General features: G+C 38.2%; 4 protein-coding genes across 5 annotated transcripts; 3 read left to right on the top strand and 1 right to left on the bottom strand.

The window, feature by feature from the left end:
- The first annotated feature begins 6,157 nt into the window (after positions 1 to 6,157).
- Positions 6,158 to 11,964, top strand: LOC110853550 (serine proteinase stubble). The gene is made up of 4 exons (XM_022101836.2): positions 6,158 to 10,797; positions 10,886 to 10,977; positions 11,046 to 11,498; positions 11,586 to 11,964. Exons 1-4 carry the CDS (start codon positions 9,503 to 9,505, stop codon positions 11,738 to 11,740), a joined length of 1,995 nt encoding a protein of 664 aa, XP_021957528.1. The 5' UTR covers positions 6,158 to 9,502; the 3' UTR covers positions 11,741 to 11,964.
- A 129-nt stretch (positions 11,965 to 12,093) lies between these two features.
- Positions 12,094 to 14,184, top strand: LOC110842578 (39S ribosomal protein L39, mitochondrial). The gene is made up of 7 exons (XM_022088355.2): positions 12,094 to 12,320; positions 12,390 to 12,698; positions 12,772 to 12,908; positions 13,003 to 13,111; positions 13,192 to 13,253; positions 13,345 to 13,692; positions 13,782 to 14,184. Exons 1-7 carry the CDS (start codon positions 12,113 to 12,115, stop codon positions 13,917 to 13,919), a joined length of 1,311 nt encoding a protein of 436 aa, XP_021944047.1. The 5' UTR covers positions 12,094 to 12,112; the 3' UTR covers positions 13,920 to 14,184.
- On the bottom strand, positions 14,005 to 16,640 carry LOC110842577 (protein abrupt). Of its 2 annotated transcripts, XM_022088354.2 has the most exons (4): positions 16,511 to 16,640; positions 16,082 to 16,413; positions 15,117 to 16,013; positions 14,005 to 15,025 (listed from the first exon to the last, which is right to left on the bottom strand). In XM_022088354.2, exons 2-4 carry the CDS (start codon positions 16,268 to 16,270, stop codon positions 14,321 to 14,323), a joined length of 1,791 nt encoding a protein of 596 aa, XP_021944046.1. In that variant the 5' UTR covers positions 16,271 to 16,413; positions 16,511 to 16,640; the 3' UTR covers positions 14,005 to 14,320. The 2 variants fall into 2 exon arrangements, with proteins under 2 accessions (XP_021944046.1, XP_035703589.1); XM_035847696.1 differs by having other exon boundaries at positions 16,082 to 16,624.
- A 65-nt stretch (positions 16,641 to 16,705) lies between these two features.
- LOC110842579 (small nuclear ribonucleoprotein Sm D3-like) lies at positions 16,706 to 17,979 on the top strand. The gene is made up of 4 exons (XM_022088356.2): positions 16,706 to 16,862; positions 17,049 to 17,157; positions 17,232 to 17,480; positions 17,566 to 17,979. The coding sequence occupies exons 2-4, from the start codon at positions 17,085 to 17,087 to the stop codon at positions 17,679 to 17,681; spliced, it is 438 nt and encodes a 145-aa protein (XP_021944048.1). The 5' UTR covers positions 16,706 to 16,862; positions 17,049 to 17,084; the 3' UTR covers positions 17,682 to 17,979.
- Positions 17,980 to 18,057: the final 78 nt, after the last annotated feature.

Below are 18,057 nucleotides of genomic sequence, written 5' to 3'. Positions count from 1 at the left end.
CACTTTGTGAAACTGTGAGGGATGAGGGAGCGAATGTTCGAGTGGGCACCGAAAGAATTATTTCGCCAAATTGGGACACCGGAATGCTCTCCGATATAATAATTCCGGCTGAGTGAAAGCATGTACGACGACCACGCTGCATAAATTGCGAGGGTGAGACCCAGAGGCTTTCAGGCAGGTGAGGATATAAATACATAAAGTGTAAAACAAATGGGACAGCACGCGCATTGTATTCGAATGTCACAAAATCAATACGCTTTCTTATCACTCTTTTACGACGGCCACCAAAAGTGGTGTCCATAAAACTCCCAGCAAGTGCACTCAATTGTCAATTTTCCATTGTTGCTGCTCCTCAAGTGGAATGATGGGCTGACAGTTTAAGTTCATACGACCCATAATAATAATATATTTATCCTTCTAATCAATACCGTATAACACGCCTTTCAAACTTTCACCCTCTTTCAACTCTACAACATTCGAGACGAGTTTATTATTCGTCGTTCCTTCTTTATTTTGCAGAAAAAAAAACTCCAAAAGAGCTTGATTATTGACGTAGATTACGTCAAATGGTAAAAAACAAGCTGCTGAATGATTGGGCTGGTTCTTTTTAATAATTATGTCGAAACTAGAGTGCTTTTTGGTTAGTTGAAATGAAGCAGCATGCATGCTCGTCTAAATGAATCACTAATTGTCAGTATAAAGGAGGGAGAAGGTTCGTGACTTTTGTTCAATATTGCACTCATCCTCTCTGCATATGTATGGATATATATACTCTTAGGAATGTGCAGGTTATTCCATTTGGAACAAAAGAGGATGGCTAATTGAATACATTGCTCACGATCAGGGTTCGGAAAAACCCAGGGTTTTATTCAAAAAGTATCGACCCAGGGGTTTTAATGGGTTTTAATGGGTTTTTTGGGTTTTAATGGGTTTTAATGGGTTTTTTGGGTTTTAATGGGTTTTAATGGGTTTAATGGGTTTTATTGGGTTTTATTAGGTTTTACTTAAATAATACACTGAAAAAAATTTTCACAACTATTGCAACCCAATTCCAGTCATACATATGCAAATCCTTGTCCATGTTAGAATATGTACGTATCTGTTCATATTAACTGATGACAATTTAATACCATTTGGGACCATAATTAATTCTTTTTCCTGAATACTACCTCTCATCATAATGAAATCCAAGTTGACCAGAACAGCAAAAATCTTGTCTTGTAAGCAGTTCATGTGAAAATGTCCCCCATACGACACATTTCCAAGCATACATATTGAAAATTAAAATATAAGCTTTTTCTACCTCCAACAGAACCTACATATGTCCCTATTAGAGAGAAATTCAAACCAGCAAAAGCTTCCAGGGCTTTTGTGGTTGAGTAAAAATTCATAAAATTTGTAAAGTTTTTCAAAATTTAATGTTTCCAAATTTAATAGTTTTTAGCGATCTCAAGGTGCATTATTACTTCTGGAAAAATCGAGTATTTATGGATAACGAAATACATTATTATGAGCAAAAAAAGTATATCCGTAAAAAGAACTTGTTATGGTCTATCTGTAGAGTAGTATTAAATAATACATGATCAGTTAACCTATTCCGAAATTACTTTTCTGTATCACTTGAAACCTGTGATGGTAAGGGATGGATTCGTTGATTTATTCCTGGTTTCAAAACGTACAATATTAAAGAACTAAACTGCTTAGCTGCCGTAAAACAACTTCGTCTCACGTATGATAGATGTTTCCAGCTTTTAGAATATAGTTTTAAGGTAAAACCCAGTTAAAATCCATTAAAACCCGAATAAAACCCATTAAAACCCAAATAAAACCCATTTAACATGGTAAAACCCAATGGGTTTTATTCATTAACAACCCATTAAAACCCATTAAAACCCAAAAAACCCAACCCAATAAAACCCTGGGTCGGAATACCCTGCTCACGATCGAGCGGAGGGATAAAATCAGAAAATCGAAAATTCATTGACATTGGTAGAAAGAAGAAGGCAAATATTTTCCCTCGTCAGACAGACAGCATGATGCCCACACCATGTGCCAATAAAAGAGAAATTGACATTAGTCACGTTACACGAGTTAAATCCCTGTTTCCCTCGCCACAAAGTATGTATTGCGCTGAGGTGAAAGCATGCCTACGTATACTTGAGGAATCGATGGAGGAAGGGAGCATTCCTTCCACGCAATTTCTAGGCCTTCATTATGTAAGAGAAAGAAAAGGGCACCATATTGCCAGCCAACTTTCTCTGAGAAAGTCTTTTACTCACTTTGAACTGCCACTCAATTCATGGAAAGGTAGTCAATTTAGGGCTATTTGCATAATGCACATTTACCTCAAAGTGGTGGGGAAAAGAATGAAATGAGGTAGTCATTGGGAGACGACGACAAAGTGTGGAGCAAGTTGAGCAGATGAATTTCTCTCGACTTGGGTAATAATGGCATTACCACAGCGGCAGGTGTCATTGATAACCCAGAAATGCAGAAATGGTGGAGTGGAAAGCCTCCTTGGTTCTCCACTAATGTTACACTTTTCTACTCATTCAACGAAACGAACTGCCGGGGAAGGAGGGACTCACTTATCCAAAAATATGGGATTGGGAAGATGCTCCCCTAGCAAAGTCTTCGACATTCATGGGAGCAATTCACCCAGAACTAAGGCTCCCATTAAGTAACGAGCCAATAGCATTGCATGATACTTGGATATTCCCCCTGCAACATTCTCTTTTATGATCAAAAGTCTTTTACGTTCGCAAAATCGTCACATATCTTCCCATCATTTTCTCTAATCATCCATTTGTCATTTCCAACAAATAGCGACATTTGCCAATAAGTCCCATCGACGACTAAGCATGTACATACATTTACGTTGCGGCGCAGCAACTCGAAAATTGCGAGATGATCAAGTAAAAATTTGGTGGAGTCAAAAGGTCGATCCAGAAACTTATACAAGAGATGAGAGAGATAAGTGGGCGTGAAGACTGGTGTTGACGGCGGCCCAGACTTTCTCCTCATCCGCCTCGCTTCACGGTTTGAGAGATATAGCAAAACAACTATATTTAGCTCCACGAGTTCCTCCTCCGTCATTTTGTTTCCCAATCACACTTTCCGTGGAATATAATAATTGGTATTGACATCTCGCAGTCTAAACGGGAGCTCTGTTCCCCTTTGAGTAAATGACAAACATAATATCAAATCTCTCTCCTCAGATGAGAACCTAATTCGTTTTGGATTGATAATAACGGTGAACTTTGCATGTAAGCCTGAGCGAGAAAGTTCTCAAATTCTACTTTTATACACACATAAAACATTTTATTAATTTTCTAACTTGGCCATAATGTTGCGTAAGTGTAGCATCTTAATTCTATATCCGTACACGAGTTGAAAACTTTTTGGTATCTGCACCCCTCTCAGAATAAGTAGATGTTATGTAAATAAAGGTAAATGGGCTTAGGGTTTCTTGTTTTGTGTGCCCACATGCATAGAGAAATACATATTGTGTAAGGAAGTGGAGTAAAGTAGCCAAAGTTTAGAAATAATATTGTCTTGGTTGAAGATCCCATTACTCAAACTTGGGTCGATGATTCCTTTTCCTTGCAGATACTCGAGTCATGTTGAGCAAACAAGAGAACCCAGCAGCACTTTCCTAATATATTCTGTACTTGATTTTGCACAGGAAAGCTGCAACAACTGTAGACCTGTAAAGTGTTTGTTGCCATTAATTATCACCCATTCATCCAACACCTCTTAACTCAATTACTCGTTACTTTCCCCGCAGAAGCTGAGACTTTCGCACCAAGTCTTAGCCCACTTTCACCACCAAATTTCTCCTCCCCAGAGGAATTTGATGTTCTGACCGGCTTGCAAACTTTGCGTAGGAATTACATCCTCGTGTTTCCTTTATTAATTCACCAACAGGGTTTGGAAGTTGCTTAGTGGTGGATGGGGATTGATAAAGGACACCTGCTGGCCACCACTAGCTCCTCTCCGAGATGACCTTTTTACTTTGATTGCAAATTCCACTTGTGTGTGTGGAATGAAGGCTTAGGCGGCTAATATACCAAGAGGGAACTATTACTTGATAAGTAGAATGCTTTTTCCTTCCCCTGTTATATAGTGGCAATAGATATTGCACCTCATCTCTCCGTCCAGAGGGTTTTGTCATCGTGGGCGGTAGAACGGGTGGAGAGCAAGATCTATGTATTAACGTCATAAATAGTTCGTCATAGTAACATCTTCAAGTGTTATGGCCCTGAACTATAGGCTGAGCAGACTAGTGCTTCAGATTTATTATCAGGACTAATTGGAAACCATCATTAAATGTCGTACTTTTGATTTTAATAATTCTCGTAAATCTTGTCATCCCAAGCTATAAATACAGTTCAGACTTATGTCATACGTACATATGAGACGAGTGGTTGCACAATAAATAATGAAATACACCTGACGAAAAATCTGGAGCTGACGTTCATTTTTATTACTACGTACTTACGAGAAAGATGGTATAATTATCCAGAAGCTTTCACTCCATTTTCCATATTATATGTAAATAAGCATTAAATCACGTAGAGATTTGTTGAACGAGGAAATTAGCCGGATTGTAACAGACTACTAAATATGTGACGTGATGATTAGTCACTAAATTATTTTGATGAGCTTACATACAAAATGGGGGGCTGATATAATAGCTTCAAACATGACCTAAAAATTCAAAACTTTCTATCTCGTATCAATTTTTCAAATGAATTTGCTGAGGTCGAAATTATAAATATCTGGCAATTATGGTACAATTTATGAAATCTACATACTTTGTGAAATTATAAATAAAAATAATTTAATCGATATTGACGAATCCTCAAAACTTGTCAATTGTCAAGGGAGCTGAAATCTGGACTCATAATGAACAGATGAATATGGTTCTTTGTTGTCACTCGCACTACTGTTGTTGAACTCTTTTAGCACGGTTTTGTAGCTCAGGGACCTGCACGGAATCCTAATTCTTCAGCGAGGCAGGTAGTTATCGTCGGTTATTTTTAATCCTGGTAGGACGAGTATAAAATTCAGGAAAAGTAAAAGTCATTCCTCCAAAACCCAGGAGTGCATTGCATACAAAATTTGCGATTAATCCTCGCTCCACTTCCTGCCATTCGTCTCACGATCTTTCATTCATTACTTTCCTTTGAAGGCATTATTATGAGAACAATTTAAATTATTTTTGTTTCCTGCACAAAGTTTACAATGCTGCTGAGCCACCAACGTTTCTGGTAAGTAGATTCAAATTACCTATGTGTATATTTTATATTTAATTTACAATTGCAAAATTATTGAACTAATTGCAACATAGCAAAGGACATGTACATAGATTTAGTTATCTATAGAAATCCTTAAAATTTATGTCAAATCAGTAAAATGTTGTACAATTAAATCGTTTAACGGGCTATTATATAGATGAGTAGACTCTGTTTATATGTTTAAATTAATCCTTTAAAATATATGTAAATACATACTGGTTTTTATTAGTAGTCTAATCCCCAATAAGCTATGGAAATAACGTCTTATCAATCCCAAATCTCAATCGCCACCAATCTCTTAACTACACTCTCTCAATATTGATGCAAATATTTGTAATTCATAGCAACCGATGTGTACAAGCTGGGATATTAGAACTACCATCATTATACACCTCATATTGCAGGTGCTGTATGTGTAGGTATGCAAGTATGCACATTGGCGAATTGCCGATAAGTAAATGGTGGTGACAATTCCATTAAGGTTAAACTTTCCATTAAAACTTGCAATTACTGCCGGCAACCCTTTTCTCCAGACTTGCAAAGTTTAATAAAACATTCAAGCTAAGTAAGTATTGCTCAAAATAAGTTGTTATTTTCTTCATCGAATTGTTTCCCAAAGTTTGGTTGACGTGAAATTGTGTGGGTTAAGAAGTTGTGGAAGCATCGCCCAGTAGTTCAAAAGACCGATACAATCAAAATTTAAACCGAATTCAGGAGCCCATGGTGAATGGGACACTACGGTTCTCTGTAGCACGAAGAGAGAGCAAATTCAACCCAGTATTTATAGTATCAAGGAAAACATTGGATGGATGTTTTGTATAAAAAATTCAGCTACTGAGAACAAACTTCTTTGAAATTTGAGCATTTCACGGCACAATGCTCCTCTCCATCTGAAATGAAGCAGCTAGCTCGCCCCATAAGACGAACGGTAGACGTATAACTATGTACATACAAGAACGACGCTACGGACGGAAAGTACTTCACATCTCGAATGACCCGATTCAATAAGCGAACAGAGAAAGGCCAAAACTTTTAAGGAAAGAGGGATCAGCCAATGGCAAAAACATGGAATTCATTTGGTCCTTCTTCTTGTTGGCTATTTTACACTTGAATTGTTGTGTGAATCGACGTGGAAAACAATGTTCCTTAGTCAAGGTACATCGCACATGTTCTTGTTTCGGTCAGCTTCCTCGCACCGCCGATGTCGAGGACACAATGGTTGAGCCGTCCTCCTTGTCGAGTGGCCTCTGGCCTATAATTGAACTCCTCATTTCATCGCGTTATTATTATTTCGTGTACAATTTTGAATCTGAGAATATTAGTTGAATGACGACAGCAATAACAAAATTCAACATAAATAAAAATAATGCTAGAGTTTTATAAACCCGCAAAGCTGGATATCTAAAGGATGCAAAAGTCTGACGTGGTTTCGCCCTGAAAACTGAAATCTTCTCCTATGTAACACGCTTAACAAGCGCAATACAAAAATCATTGTTATTTGCTCTGATGAGAGAAATGGTTTTGTTTCATACAATTTCGACCGACCAGTAAATGAGGAAACTCTATACAATGCAATCAACAATAGGTTTTTGGTCTGTCTGCATTTATTTCTTGAACAACAGAGTTACGCACAGGAACCAATTAGACTGGAGTTCTGACATGGTGCATATCGTCGTGGTTTGCTTGGTTTATTAAGTGCTAACTAAATTTTCATTATGCTTCTGAATTCAAGGGCTTCACGACTGTGTGAGCACAATATTTATACTCCAGTGGTCCCCACGCTATTCACACCTCGGTTCAATTTTGCATACAGATCTACGAATTCCGAACATATGGCACCTCCCGTACTCTCATTCGCAAATTAGCATAAGCTTAAAACATATAAATGAGTCAGATATTATATTTGCATACATATTACACATTTCCTACTAGAATTGTGAATGGATCCATGAATTAATGAAATTCATGCAAGTCGTCGTATGTCGACTGCGAGCCCCAACGGATATCGTTAGAAGAATGTAGGTTGCTTCCACATAGAGAATAAGCGTTGTGACATAATCTACATATTGTTGAGGTGCATAGGAACTTTTGGTGGACCTATGGGCATTTTCCTCATGTTGAGTGAGGTACAGTTTCTAACCCTCGCCTTAAATTGCGCCCACAATCAATCACTACTAGGGAAGAAACTTTGAAACAAATGGTAATTCAGGAAGGAACTAAAGGAATGAAAAATGTGAATCCTTCCTAATTTGCAGTGGATCCTGTGGTAAACAATGACAGTCAATTCAATGGTCAGACAACAACGTTTAATTCTGCACCCACTCAAGCAATATAATCTATAACAATTTAAACTTTAATGTGCCACAGCACAAAATTCGGTCAACTGGTCCAATTTAGCCTGAAGTCATTTGGGGCATTAATCAACAACTTCCGTCATGATTCTCTACTACAACATATTCACAATAAGTTGTTACTGTCCAAGTAATTCAACGGTAACTTGTGATATTTTAAATTGTCGTAATTTTATTATTTCGTGCGTATGCTAGATATTTTTTAAAGTTTTCCAGTCTACGTTTAAGTGAATCATTGTTATCCTGTTGGGCGATAGGTAGAAAACATAAGATAGCTGCTGATATTTGCCGTACATATGAAATGCGACGAGCTACTACATACGATATGTACTGAATGACTAAACCCTTTGCGCCGTATTTGTTGTAAATATTGTTTTGTTTTATGGAGGAAGATCCTTATTACATACACGCTTGGTCGTTTTACTGAATAAAACATGAAACATAGAAGAATGATGAATATTATGCGAAGCGAAGAAGGTTGAATGTTGAAGGTGGTTCTTTGTTGTTGTGCGAAGCATTTATTTACTCGCATTTTACATCTCGACACGAAACGAGAATCCCTTATGTACATTTTCATGAGTGCCATAAGAAAAGAAAACTTATAAAACTTGATCCATGTCATCCATACTTTCCGTTGACACTCTTCTTGAAATAAATTCAACACTATTAGCGAACTGCTATACATTTGTGTATATGGATGTGAAGATACAGAAAGATTTTTATTTTTCATATGGTAAAATAAACTAAAAAATTCAGAGTTCTCGTGTAGCCTTTTTATAGATACTAAAAACTTTGATATATAAAATGCAACCATTCATCACTGAAATATTGTAATGTATATTTTTGCCAACCTAATAATAGTCGAAAAATATAAAAAAGTGAACTATAGATGCATATCAGTCTCTAAACAAAGGTTAGTCAAGTACTTATCTTAAAATGCGAAAAACCTACAGGAACAAAATAATAGTATTATGTTACTTCATTGTTGTAATGAATGTGTGTACATTGTCATTATTGTTACACATAACATCGCACTTTTACTTTAAATAAGCTGCCGTCGTGACCCATAACACATGATGTATTGTCTAATTCAATAGCCAAAAGCAGAAATATGTCAACTTCTTGGTAACACCTTGTTTTGGCACCAGTTGGGAGTCGTCTACCTTAAAAAGGTGCCTTTGATTGCCCACCACAGCGTGTAAACAAACTGACGACTGTTCGTAAAATAGATTAAAATAAATTAAAGGTGTGTGGCTTCTTAGATAATAACAATGATGGGGGATTCCCTTTCACTTTCCTGAAGATAAATACATATGCAGCCACGCAGTAACAAAGACAACCTAAGAATATCTTCATTTGTGCATCCTAATAATGATAATAACGCCACAAAATTCCCAAGGCTCCCAATTATGAAATGTGCATGTACGTGAACATGCATTTACGTACACATCTACACTGGGAAACAGACCACTTTGACTCAGTGGATTTTCAGACGTTGATACGGCTTGTAAGATCTCCAACTCTAACTCAAATTCTCGGAACCCAGGCCTTCAGAATATCCAGAAAGTTGAAATTCCCATAAGGTCACGCTGCAGAGAATCTCATAATAGTTTTGTCGCTGAATCACGAACCCTCAAAAAGGAAGCTCACGAAAAACACTTGATTGTAGATACAAATAATTTCATTTGGACCAAGGCAAGATACTTGAAGGGGCTCTCAAAATATAGACAAGTATAAATAGGACTTGCATTTCATGGAGCAGAGTCACACTCAATAGCACTTCATTACTGCAAACATAATACGAAGCAGTACAAGGTTTATTATTAATTCCAATCAAAAAATATATCAAACATGGCTCGAGAACACTTGACAGTCGTTCGTGCAATGGTTACAGTTTTGCTGTTAGGAGTTTATTATTGCGATACGGTTACTGGGGGCTCGATGAGATTCCCAGAAAGTGCTTCAGAAGAAACATCCGAAGCTGGCAAAGTTATCGATGAAATCTTGAGTGCATCTCGAGCAGGACGAAATTTGAGGCTGAGTGTCGGAGGCAAAGACCTTGTGGAACCTTTAGCTCTCGGTTCAGACCCCGAGTTTAAAGAGTTATCAGCCGGGCCAGGAAAGGAGACGGAAGCCCGAAGTTATGTGGCCTCGAAATTGTGTTCTCTGGGATTGGCCAAATGTGGAGAGGAGCGACATGGGGGTGGGAGTGGGGGGCAATATGGACTCACTAACATTCGGGATGTGACCCTGGTTCAACCCGTGGCTTTGCGACCGGTGGGAGAACCAATTGCTGCAATTCCGTTGGAAAAACAACCTTTCGCTCCGACCACGCTTCATGGGAAATATATGAACTCTGGTTTTGGAAACTATGGTTCTGAAAACCAGAATTTCCCCAACTACAACTCGCAACAGGGGGGAATTATATCAAGTTCTCATCAGGATTGTACTTGTGTTTCAATTAATCAATGCAACTCGTACGATATTATCAACAACCAAGTAGCCTCAGGAACTGGGAACCTGGGAGTTATTAGCGGGATTGGGCAACCGCATTTCGGTAATGTTGGTGCTGGAATAGATCCGAGAAGCAAAAAATCCTCAATTGAGTCCAATGCTACTGTTGTGGAGGCGGCCGTAGAACCACTTTCGAGAAGCGTCCGATCTGAAACCGTAGGTGCTGACGAAGGAACCGTGACGACAAATCTGACTTCCTCCGAGCATATCGCTACCAGAGAGAAACGAGAAGCTGCAAACTTCAACTCTGACCCTCGAATTGTGAACGGTGCTTATCGAAGTCGGTGTTACGATGATCATCTTGTTTGTTGCCGTAATCCAATAAAATCTCCCTCGTCGTCATACCCCATTGGTGGAGGTAGTAGCTACCCTTCCGGTGGTAGTGGTTCTTCATACCCAATTGGTGGTTCCAGCAATTATCCTTCTCATGGTGGATCGTCATATCCAAACACTGACTACAATCGGCCACAACAGTCTTACCCACAAAAACCAGTGACAAATGAATACTATCCTGCGACAGGGAGTTCAGGAAATAATGGAATTTGTGGCAAGCGGAACTCTAATGGGATCAATGGTCGAGTGGTGACTGGAAATTATGGAGGAAATAGCGCTGAATTCGGCGAATATCCATGGTACACACATAGATCCACTATGCATTTAATGATTATAATTTTTCATTTTGTCGCAAGTGTTAATAAATTGGTTAATTACATTGTACAGGCAAGCAGCTCTCTTGAAGAAGGACGGGTCCAACAGCGTCTTTGTCTGTGGAGCATCAATTGTAGACAACAAGCATTTGCTCACTGCTGCCCGTAAGTAACCAAATTTATGTCATGTTTTAAACGTTTTCTTATTTTCGAAATACTTATTTCACTATCAGACTGCATCAAGAGCCATCGACCTGAAGATCTCCGTGTCAGGCTAGGAGAATGGGACGTCAATTCCGAGAATGAGTTTTATCCACACATTGAGTTCGACGTGGCTGCCATTGCCATTCATCCGGAATACTATGCTGGCAACCTCATCAACGACTTGGCCATCATCAAGTTGGCAGGTTATGTCGACTTTGGAAGGTATCCTCATATTTCTCCAATCTGCCTCCCACCTCGAGGCCACGACTTTACGGGATCTCGCTGCTTTGCCACTGGGTGGGGAAAAGATGCGTTTGGTCAAGGGGGAAAATTTCAAAGAATTCTCCAAGAAGTGGACGTCCCAGTCGTGAACCATTACGACTGTGAACAGAGACTGAGGAGAACAAGACTTGGTCCTGATTTCAGCCTTCACAAGGGATTTTTGTGCGCTGGAGGTGAACCGGAGAAAGACGCATGCAAAGGTACCACAATTGGTCATAAATAATCTTATCGATGCCTCATGTAAATTCTAATCATCATATTCATATGCTTTCTTGTCTCTCTCGTAGGTGACGGCGGTGGCCCATTGTCTTGCGAAGTTGGGGGAACCTGGCATTTAGGGGGGGTTGTTAGTTGGGGGGTGGGTTGTGGTAGTTATGGGACTCCAGGCGTGTACGTAAAAACGACGTCGTATTTGGACTGGATACGGCAAACAATTCAGTAGATGCAGACAAGTCCTAATCTGAATACTTTACACAGAATGCTTAATGTGCAATTGAATGAGACTGAATTTCAATCGAAATAAGGTCGTCCAATAATGGATGTCTGTTGATGATGTCCGTGACTATTACATAAATAACTTTACTATTTATTAACCATTACGAGTAATACCAGATTGTATAGTTCAAACCCTGTTTAATAAATAATACGATAAAATAGCTCCTATAATTTTTCATTATTTTAATTAATTCAACCTCAGCAGACGAGCAATAAAATATGTGGTGAAAGTTGTCTCATTTTCCCATCTCACGACAAGATCTACCAAAACGGAGAGAGAAAAGTGAGACCGAACCCGCCTGCCAAATCCAACTTGTACATGCGACTTGTGCCGACAATAAGAAGTCGTAATTCGGTTGAAAATCTTAATTTTCTGACGGTCGAAAGGCCGATAATTAGTGATATTGGTTTGCAAACATTTAGTTTAAGCTCACTCACAGATATATTCAAAATGGGAAAAGGCTTGTTATTTTTTGCCGGAGTTTCGAGGGTCCGGTTTTCAAATGTTATACTTCAGCAGCAAAAACGTGAGTATTATTTACTAGTTCAATATGCAAATTAGACTTTTCAAGTTTTCAACTCTAATTTTTTGATAGGACACTTTGACATGCATAGCCAAACCGGTCCTACAAAAGAGGAATTTGCAGCCGTAAAACAAGACCTTTTCGGAACATTGTGTCGTGAAAACATTCGCCTCCTTCAACAATTTCCTTTGCCCGAAGTGACAAACTCTAAAGTGCAGGCCAAAAGATCAGCACTTTTCACAAAAGAAAAGGAAAAACAATTGCGAGAAGTGGGGAGAATCCAAAAAATAACGGTGGACTTTAAAAATATAGACAAATTCCCGGAATCTGCGTCGCTAATCATGAATAAGAAAATTTCGACACCCTATCAGTGTGCTCAACGTAAGTATTACGCTAAGGCACAATTTCAAATTATGTATTGCTCAGAATGAGTGTCACAATTTAAATCATTTAGATTTGGGAGAACTAATGACAGAAAGAAGCATAGTTGCAGAAGTTGACGGTCAAGTATGGGACATGCATCGCCCACTGGAAGACAATTGCACCCTTAGACTTCTAAATATGAAGATGAAAGACGAAGACCCATATCAGGTAAGAAATATAATCAAAATATAAGCAGTGTGTTGGGTAAGAATTTGGAACATACAATAGTTGCATGTTAAATATGTATGCATACATTTGACAGGTTAATAGGATATTCTGGAGAAGTTGTTCATTAATGTTGGGAGCTGTGTGCGAGTCGGCCTTCAGGGACCATATTTATGTTGAGCTGCATAGTTTCCCATCACCAAATGGTATTTGGCTGAACATTGAAACATCTGTAGTATTTACTGTTGGCAAAGTATTTTAATTTATTGAAATAATTGAATTGCAGTTCGGTCCGGAAGTTTTGTGTATGACGTAGATCTCAAGCTAAATGGTTGGACTCCAAACTCGGTAACATACATATATGTATTTGTTTAATTATTGGACAATTAATTATTGGAATGGTATAAATAAATTCATCATACAAATTATATTTTTATAGGATGAGACACGACTACTCAGTGCTGAGATGATTAAACTCTCCAGGAAAAACCTGCCAATCGAGCGTCTTGAAGTTGATGTAGACCTTGCATCAGAAATGTTTAAAGAAAACCAGTACAAATTTCAACAAATTCCTGGGATTGCACAGACCTCAAATAATGGCAGGACCGTCAGTTTGTACCGTGTTGGCGATTTTGTTGACATTAGTAAAGGACCCATGATGTCCCATACTGGACACTTGAATAAGTGCACCATAACTGCTGTTCACCATTTACCTCAGGCGGCAGCGGGGCAGATCTCAAACACACTGTATCGAATCCAGGGGGTCGCACTACCTTCTGGGATTTTGGTGAGTAACTTATATAAATACATCAAGTAGTCTAATGAATACGAAAATTTCCTCCAAGTATTTGTACAATTTCACAATCTCTTGAATAGCTAAATCATTTCGCATACGGAATAATTGAGCAAAGGGGACGTAAACTGAATACGGCAAAAATTCCTGGTACGGTCCCTGCTATAACTTCTGTTGAGCCAACCCAGGAAAAGGTTCGTGCCATAACCAGTGGGGCATAGACCATGAAGCTAATGGATTGAACTCTGACAACTATCAAATATTACACAATGTAGAACAGTAAATAAGCCGATGTGAAGTTGGTAATTAAATTGTGCATAATATAAATTTGTATTATATTTGCTCTTTTTTTAAACAAGTCATTTTGTTAATATAGTACGTATAATTAACAAGGTTAAAAGTTAACATTTCGCAGTAAAATACTATGTAGAAAGAAGAACACAATATTAGAATAAACTAAAACGCAGAAGAGACTTGCACAAACAAGCCGTCAAAGAATGCAAGACAACGAATGATTTACGAACAAAATTATACAAACTATGAAATGCGACAAAAAATGCGTAATTAAAATAGGATTTCATGGATTATTTCACTTTGGCTACATAAAAGTTATGCGTTGTTGTTACGTGCGAGATTCTTTTTTGGGTTGAGAGGTTTGCCTATGAGCATACATATGTTTGTACATGACTCCTTTCGAGCTAATTTGTTTTCCACAAATTGGACAAGTTAGTGTTATTCCGTCTTCCAAGTGAGTTCGCTTAATGTGTACTTTGAGACTCGACTTTTTAACTCGCTTATCGCATCTTGGACAATTTACAAATTCAATTTCAGCACTTTGCACCGGAGATATTTTCGGTTGTCGTCGCCGATTTTTAGATTTCGAATCCTTACTAGAATTAAAACTACTTGTGGCAGTTGATGTAGTTACTTTTACTTTTGAACCACTAGCACAGGCTTTCGGTGCATCCGAATTCGTTAAAGTGTTAGTCTGAGAGTGTGAAGGAACACGTTTCACAGCATAAACTGGAGATGTTGAAGGGACAGCGGAAGACGAAGTATTAATTATTTTCCCATTCAAGACGATATCATTTGGTGGACGGTCATCAATTTCTATAATTTCTGTATCTTCTGTCGCCACTCCGGCAGCCATTGCAGCTTCATGAATTAAGTGAGAATGGTTCGAAGAAGTTCTGCTGCTTGAATTATTCTCATTGTCATGCAAGTAAGCCAGCCCAAGTACTTCCTCCTGTTCCTGGTGCACCTGACCATTGTAATTATAGTCGTTCAAGCCTGATGCGACTACCGTCTCATGTTGCATAGACGAAATCTGATGAAACGAACAAAAATACCAACATTCCATAAGACATTATAGAAAGAGAATCTTTGTTAGTCGGAATTATTATGATTAGCATATTTACCTTTCTGTCAACATGATGAGGGGATAACCCATTGTTCATTCTTTCAAAAACAACTTGTACCTGCTCAGTCGCAGACGACCGCAACGATTCCACTGTTCCTTTAGAACTTTCATGATGATGCGGATGGTACTCATTTTGTTTTTGTTGTTGATTGTGCACAATCAGAATAGGTTGAGTGTTGTACATTAATTCGTGACCTCCCTGACCCTGTCGACTGCATGGGTTAGGCAAATTGTGGCTGTTATAACTTAAAGGAGGAGCAGAAAGCGTTATATTATTTGATGGAGACAAAACAGGTTGATGGTGTAGGCGACTTGTTTGTCTACTCGGAATTGGTTTAATTACATTTGTAGAGAAAGGGGATTGTGTCGAAGGTAAAGAACTGTTACTCATAACACCAGAACTATTGTTCGGATTGACTGCACTGGGGTGAACGGTATGCGTCGCCGGTGGTGCATTGGAAGTAGAACCCGAACTCGACATAATTTGGACTGGAATTCCATCAATTGACGAAGTAACAGTAGTGTTCGCGCTGCTGTTAACCCCTTGAATTACATACGACGGAGGTTGTGGCTCCAAGAATGATTGCTGTGAAAGCGATGACTGTGCTGAATTTCCAGATAGTGACGAAGGATAGATCCCCACATTATTAGAACCACTTGGTCCGATTAATGACTTTGCTGTTAGACTCCCTGTTGGATTTCTTTCAGAAGACGACAAATGAACACGCATATCCCTTAATCCTGCAATTTGAAAGTACTCTGCAGTCTTCAAAAACCTTTCCGTATCTTCAAATGGCACGAAAAGCTGCCCCTGATAGATAAATCGCAAGATGAGTTCAAGGTCGGATGAAGTAGTTTCTCTCAAAACAATTACAGGGTGCGCGTGAGTTGTGGTCTATATAATATAAAAAAATAGTAAATCATTCCGTGCTGTCAACGTCATCATTAATTTACTGTTATTACTGCAAAAATTTCTCTGAAATAAATGCTCCATATTGAAAGTACAACTTTGTGTGCCTTGAAAGACCTCCCGTCACAAAACAAGGTCGTGTCGGACATGTCATCCTTTTGATACAGATTTGACAAACCACTAACCACAAAGTTGTCAAAGTCGTCCCATTTTAAACACAGTAAATTCTTGTTTAGATTCATACTGGATAAAGCTTAGTTATTGATCTATGTACTTCTTTGTTTTAATTTATTCTTGTGAATGATCTTGGACAAACGCTGGTCCAAGAGACGAGATTGGGAAATTCTGTATGTTTATTTAAAGTTTGGCTGAAATTTGAATTTATCTGCAAAACAAAATATCCCCAAATTGGGTTATCCAAAATAGAAACCAGAAACATTCACAAAAGCAGTGTTGTAAATGTAGTTATAGGTTTGAATTACTTGATTATAAATACTGATACTCGAATGTTCAGCAATTTTGTCTGTGCACCCAATTATTTGCACCCTTTTTGATTTTGCAATAGTTTAAACTTCAAAGTTGAAAACTTGAAACTATTGAAAAAATGTGCTCGATTTTTCAGCTTTTCAGACAGTCATTGAGAAGAAGGAACAGCGCGAAGCCAGATCCACCATCGTCGGCACACGAAGCGTTCTTTCTTCCCTTGAACGTGAGCACTTCTCTTCGCGGACAGAATAATAAACACGGTCAACAACGGTCACCCTTGTTCACTCATTTTGGTATTAACAGAGTCGGAGAGCGGCTCATATCAGTTCATACCGCAAAGTTCCGCAGGTATGCACTTTTTAAAGTTCAATCCATTTTGTGTTTATTTTATTCCATTAATTTAGTTAAAGAATATTTTACAAGATTCATAAATATTTTGTTCATAAAATTATTTGATTTAGAATAAATAAACGAAATGCAAAATTAAAAAAGATTCATAAGGTTAACAGATTATAATTTTATTGACTATTTCAGACAGCATTCCAATTCGGAGAAGACTACGAGTCTAATATGTCGATCGGAGTACCAATAAAAGTCCTTCATGAGGCTGAGGGTCACATTGTCACGTTAGAGACCACGACGGGTAAGCTTTGTCCAATTAATATTTATTATGATGCTCAAACAAGCTTATGTAGCCATGAAACTTATTCAATATAGGTGAAGTATTTCGTGGGAAGTTGCTGGAAGCGGAGGATAATATGAACTGTCAAATGTCCAATGTTAACGTGACATATAGAGATGGCAGGAATTCTAATTTGGAACTAGTGTTCATCAGGGGATCCAAAATTCGTTTTCTGATACTACCCGATATGTTAAAAAATGCACCAATGTTCAAACGGGTAGGGCAGAAGGGCGCCGGTGCCGGCGCCAGTACCAGGGGAAAGGTTCCCATGATGCGGGGTCAAGGTATGCACATTTGTAAAAAAAAATATTTATTTAGGTTTGATGGATTGTCTAATATTAATATTTTGTGCCTTAATAATATTTTTAGCAACTCGAGGGCGAGGCGGAGGAGGGGGTAGAGGTGGTAGTGGTCCTGGTGCGCCTAGAGGGGGAGGAGGAGGAAGAGGTCAGTGGCCTCAAGGTGGAACTCGTGGTGGAAAATGAATTATCATTTTAGATGAAATTCTTAATCATCTTGTTACTACTTTGTCCCATTACTAAACTAAATATAATTTTGTTAATTATATGTAGAGGTGTTGTTACTTGTAATTTACCTGACCAAAATTGTGGCTCAGATTTACTTCTAATTATTTCTTAGAAGTATTAAGGAAAAAGAGAATTTTGTATCCCTTGGTGATTCAGAACCATTTTTCTCTATAAACTTTTCTAATACTAATGTTATAATCGTTTTACAACAACTTAATTATTCATTTATTGTAATAAAACCATTCGACGCTTGAATTTTGTGTTGTTAATGATATACGTGTCCCTATTCATGGAATGAAGAGAATATCATTCTTGACATAGTCAATATCCAAAA

Source organism: Folsomia candida, unplaced genomic scaffold (genome assembly GCF_002217175.1).
Source record: "Folsomia candida strain VU population unplaced genomic scaffold, ASM221717v1 Fcan01_Sc001, whole genome shotgun sequence".
NCBI classification, from domain to species: domain Eukaryota; kingdom Metazoa; phylum Arthropoda; class Collembola; order Entomobryomorpha; family Isotomidae; genus Folsomia; species Folsomia candida.
The sequence above is the reverse complement of the archived record's forward strand: the minus strand, read 5'-3'. Positions and strand labels throughout refer to the sequence as shown.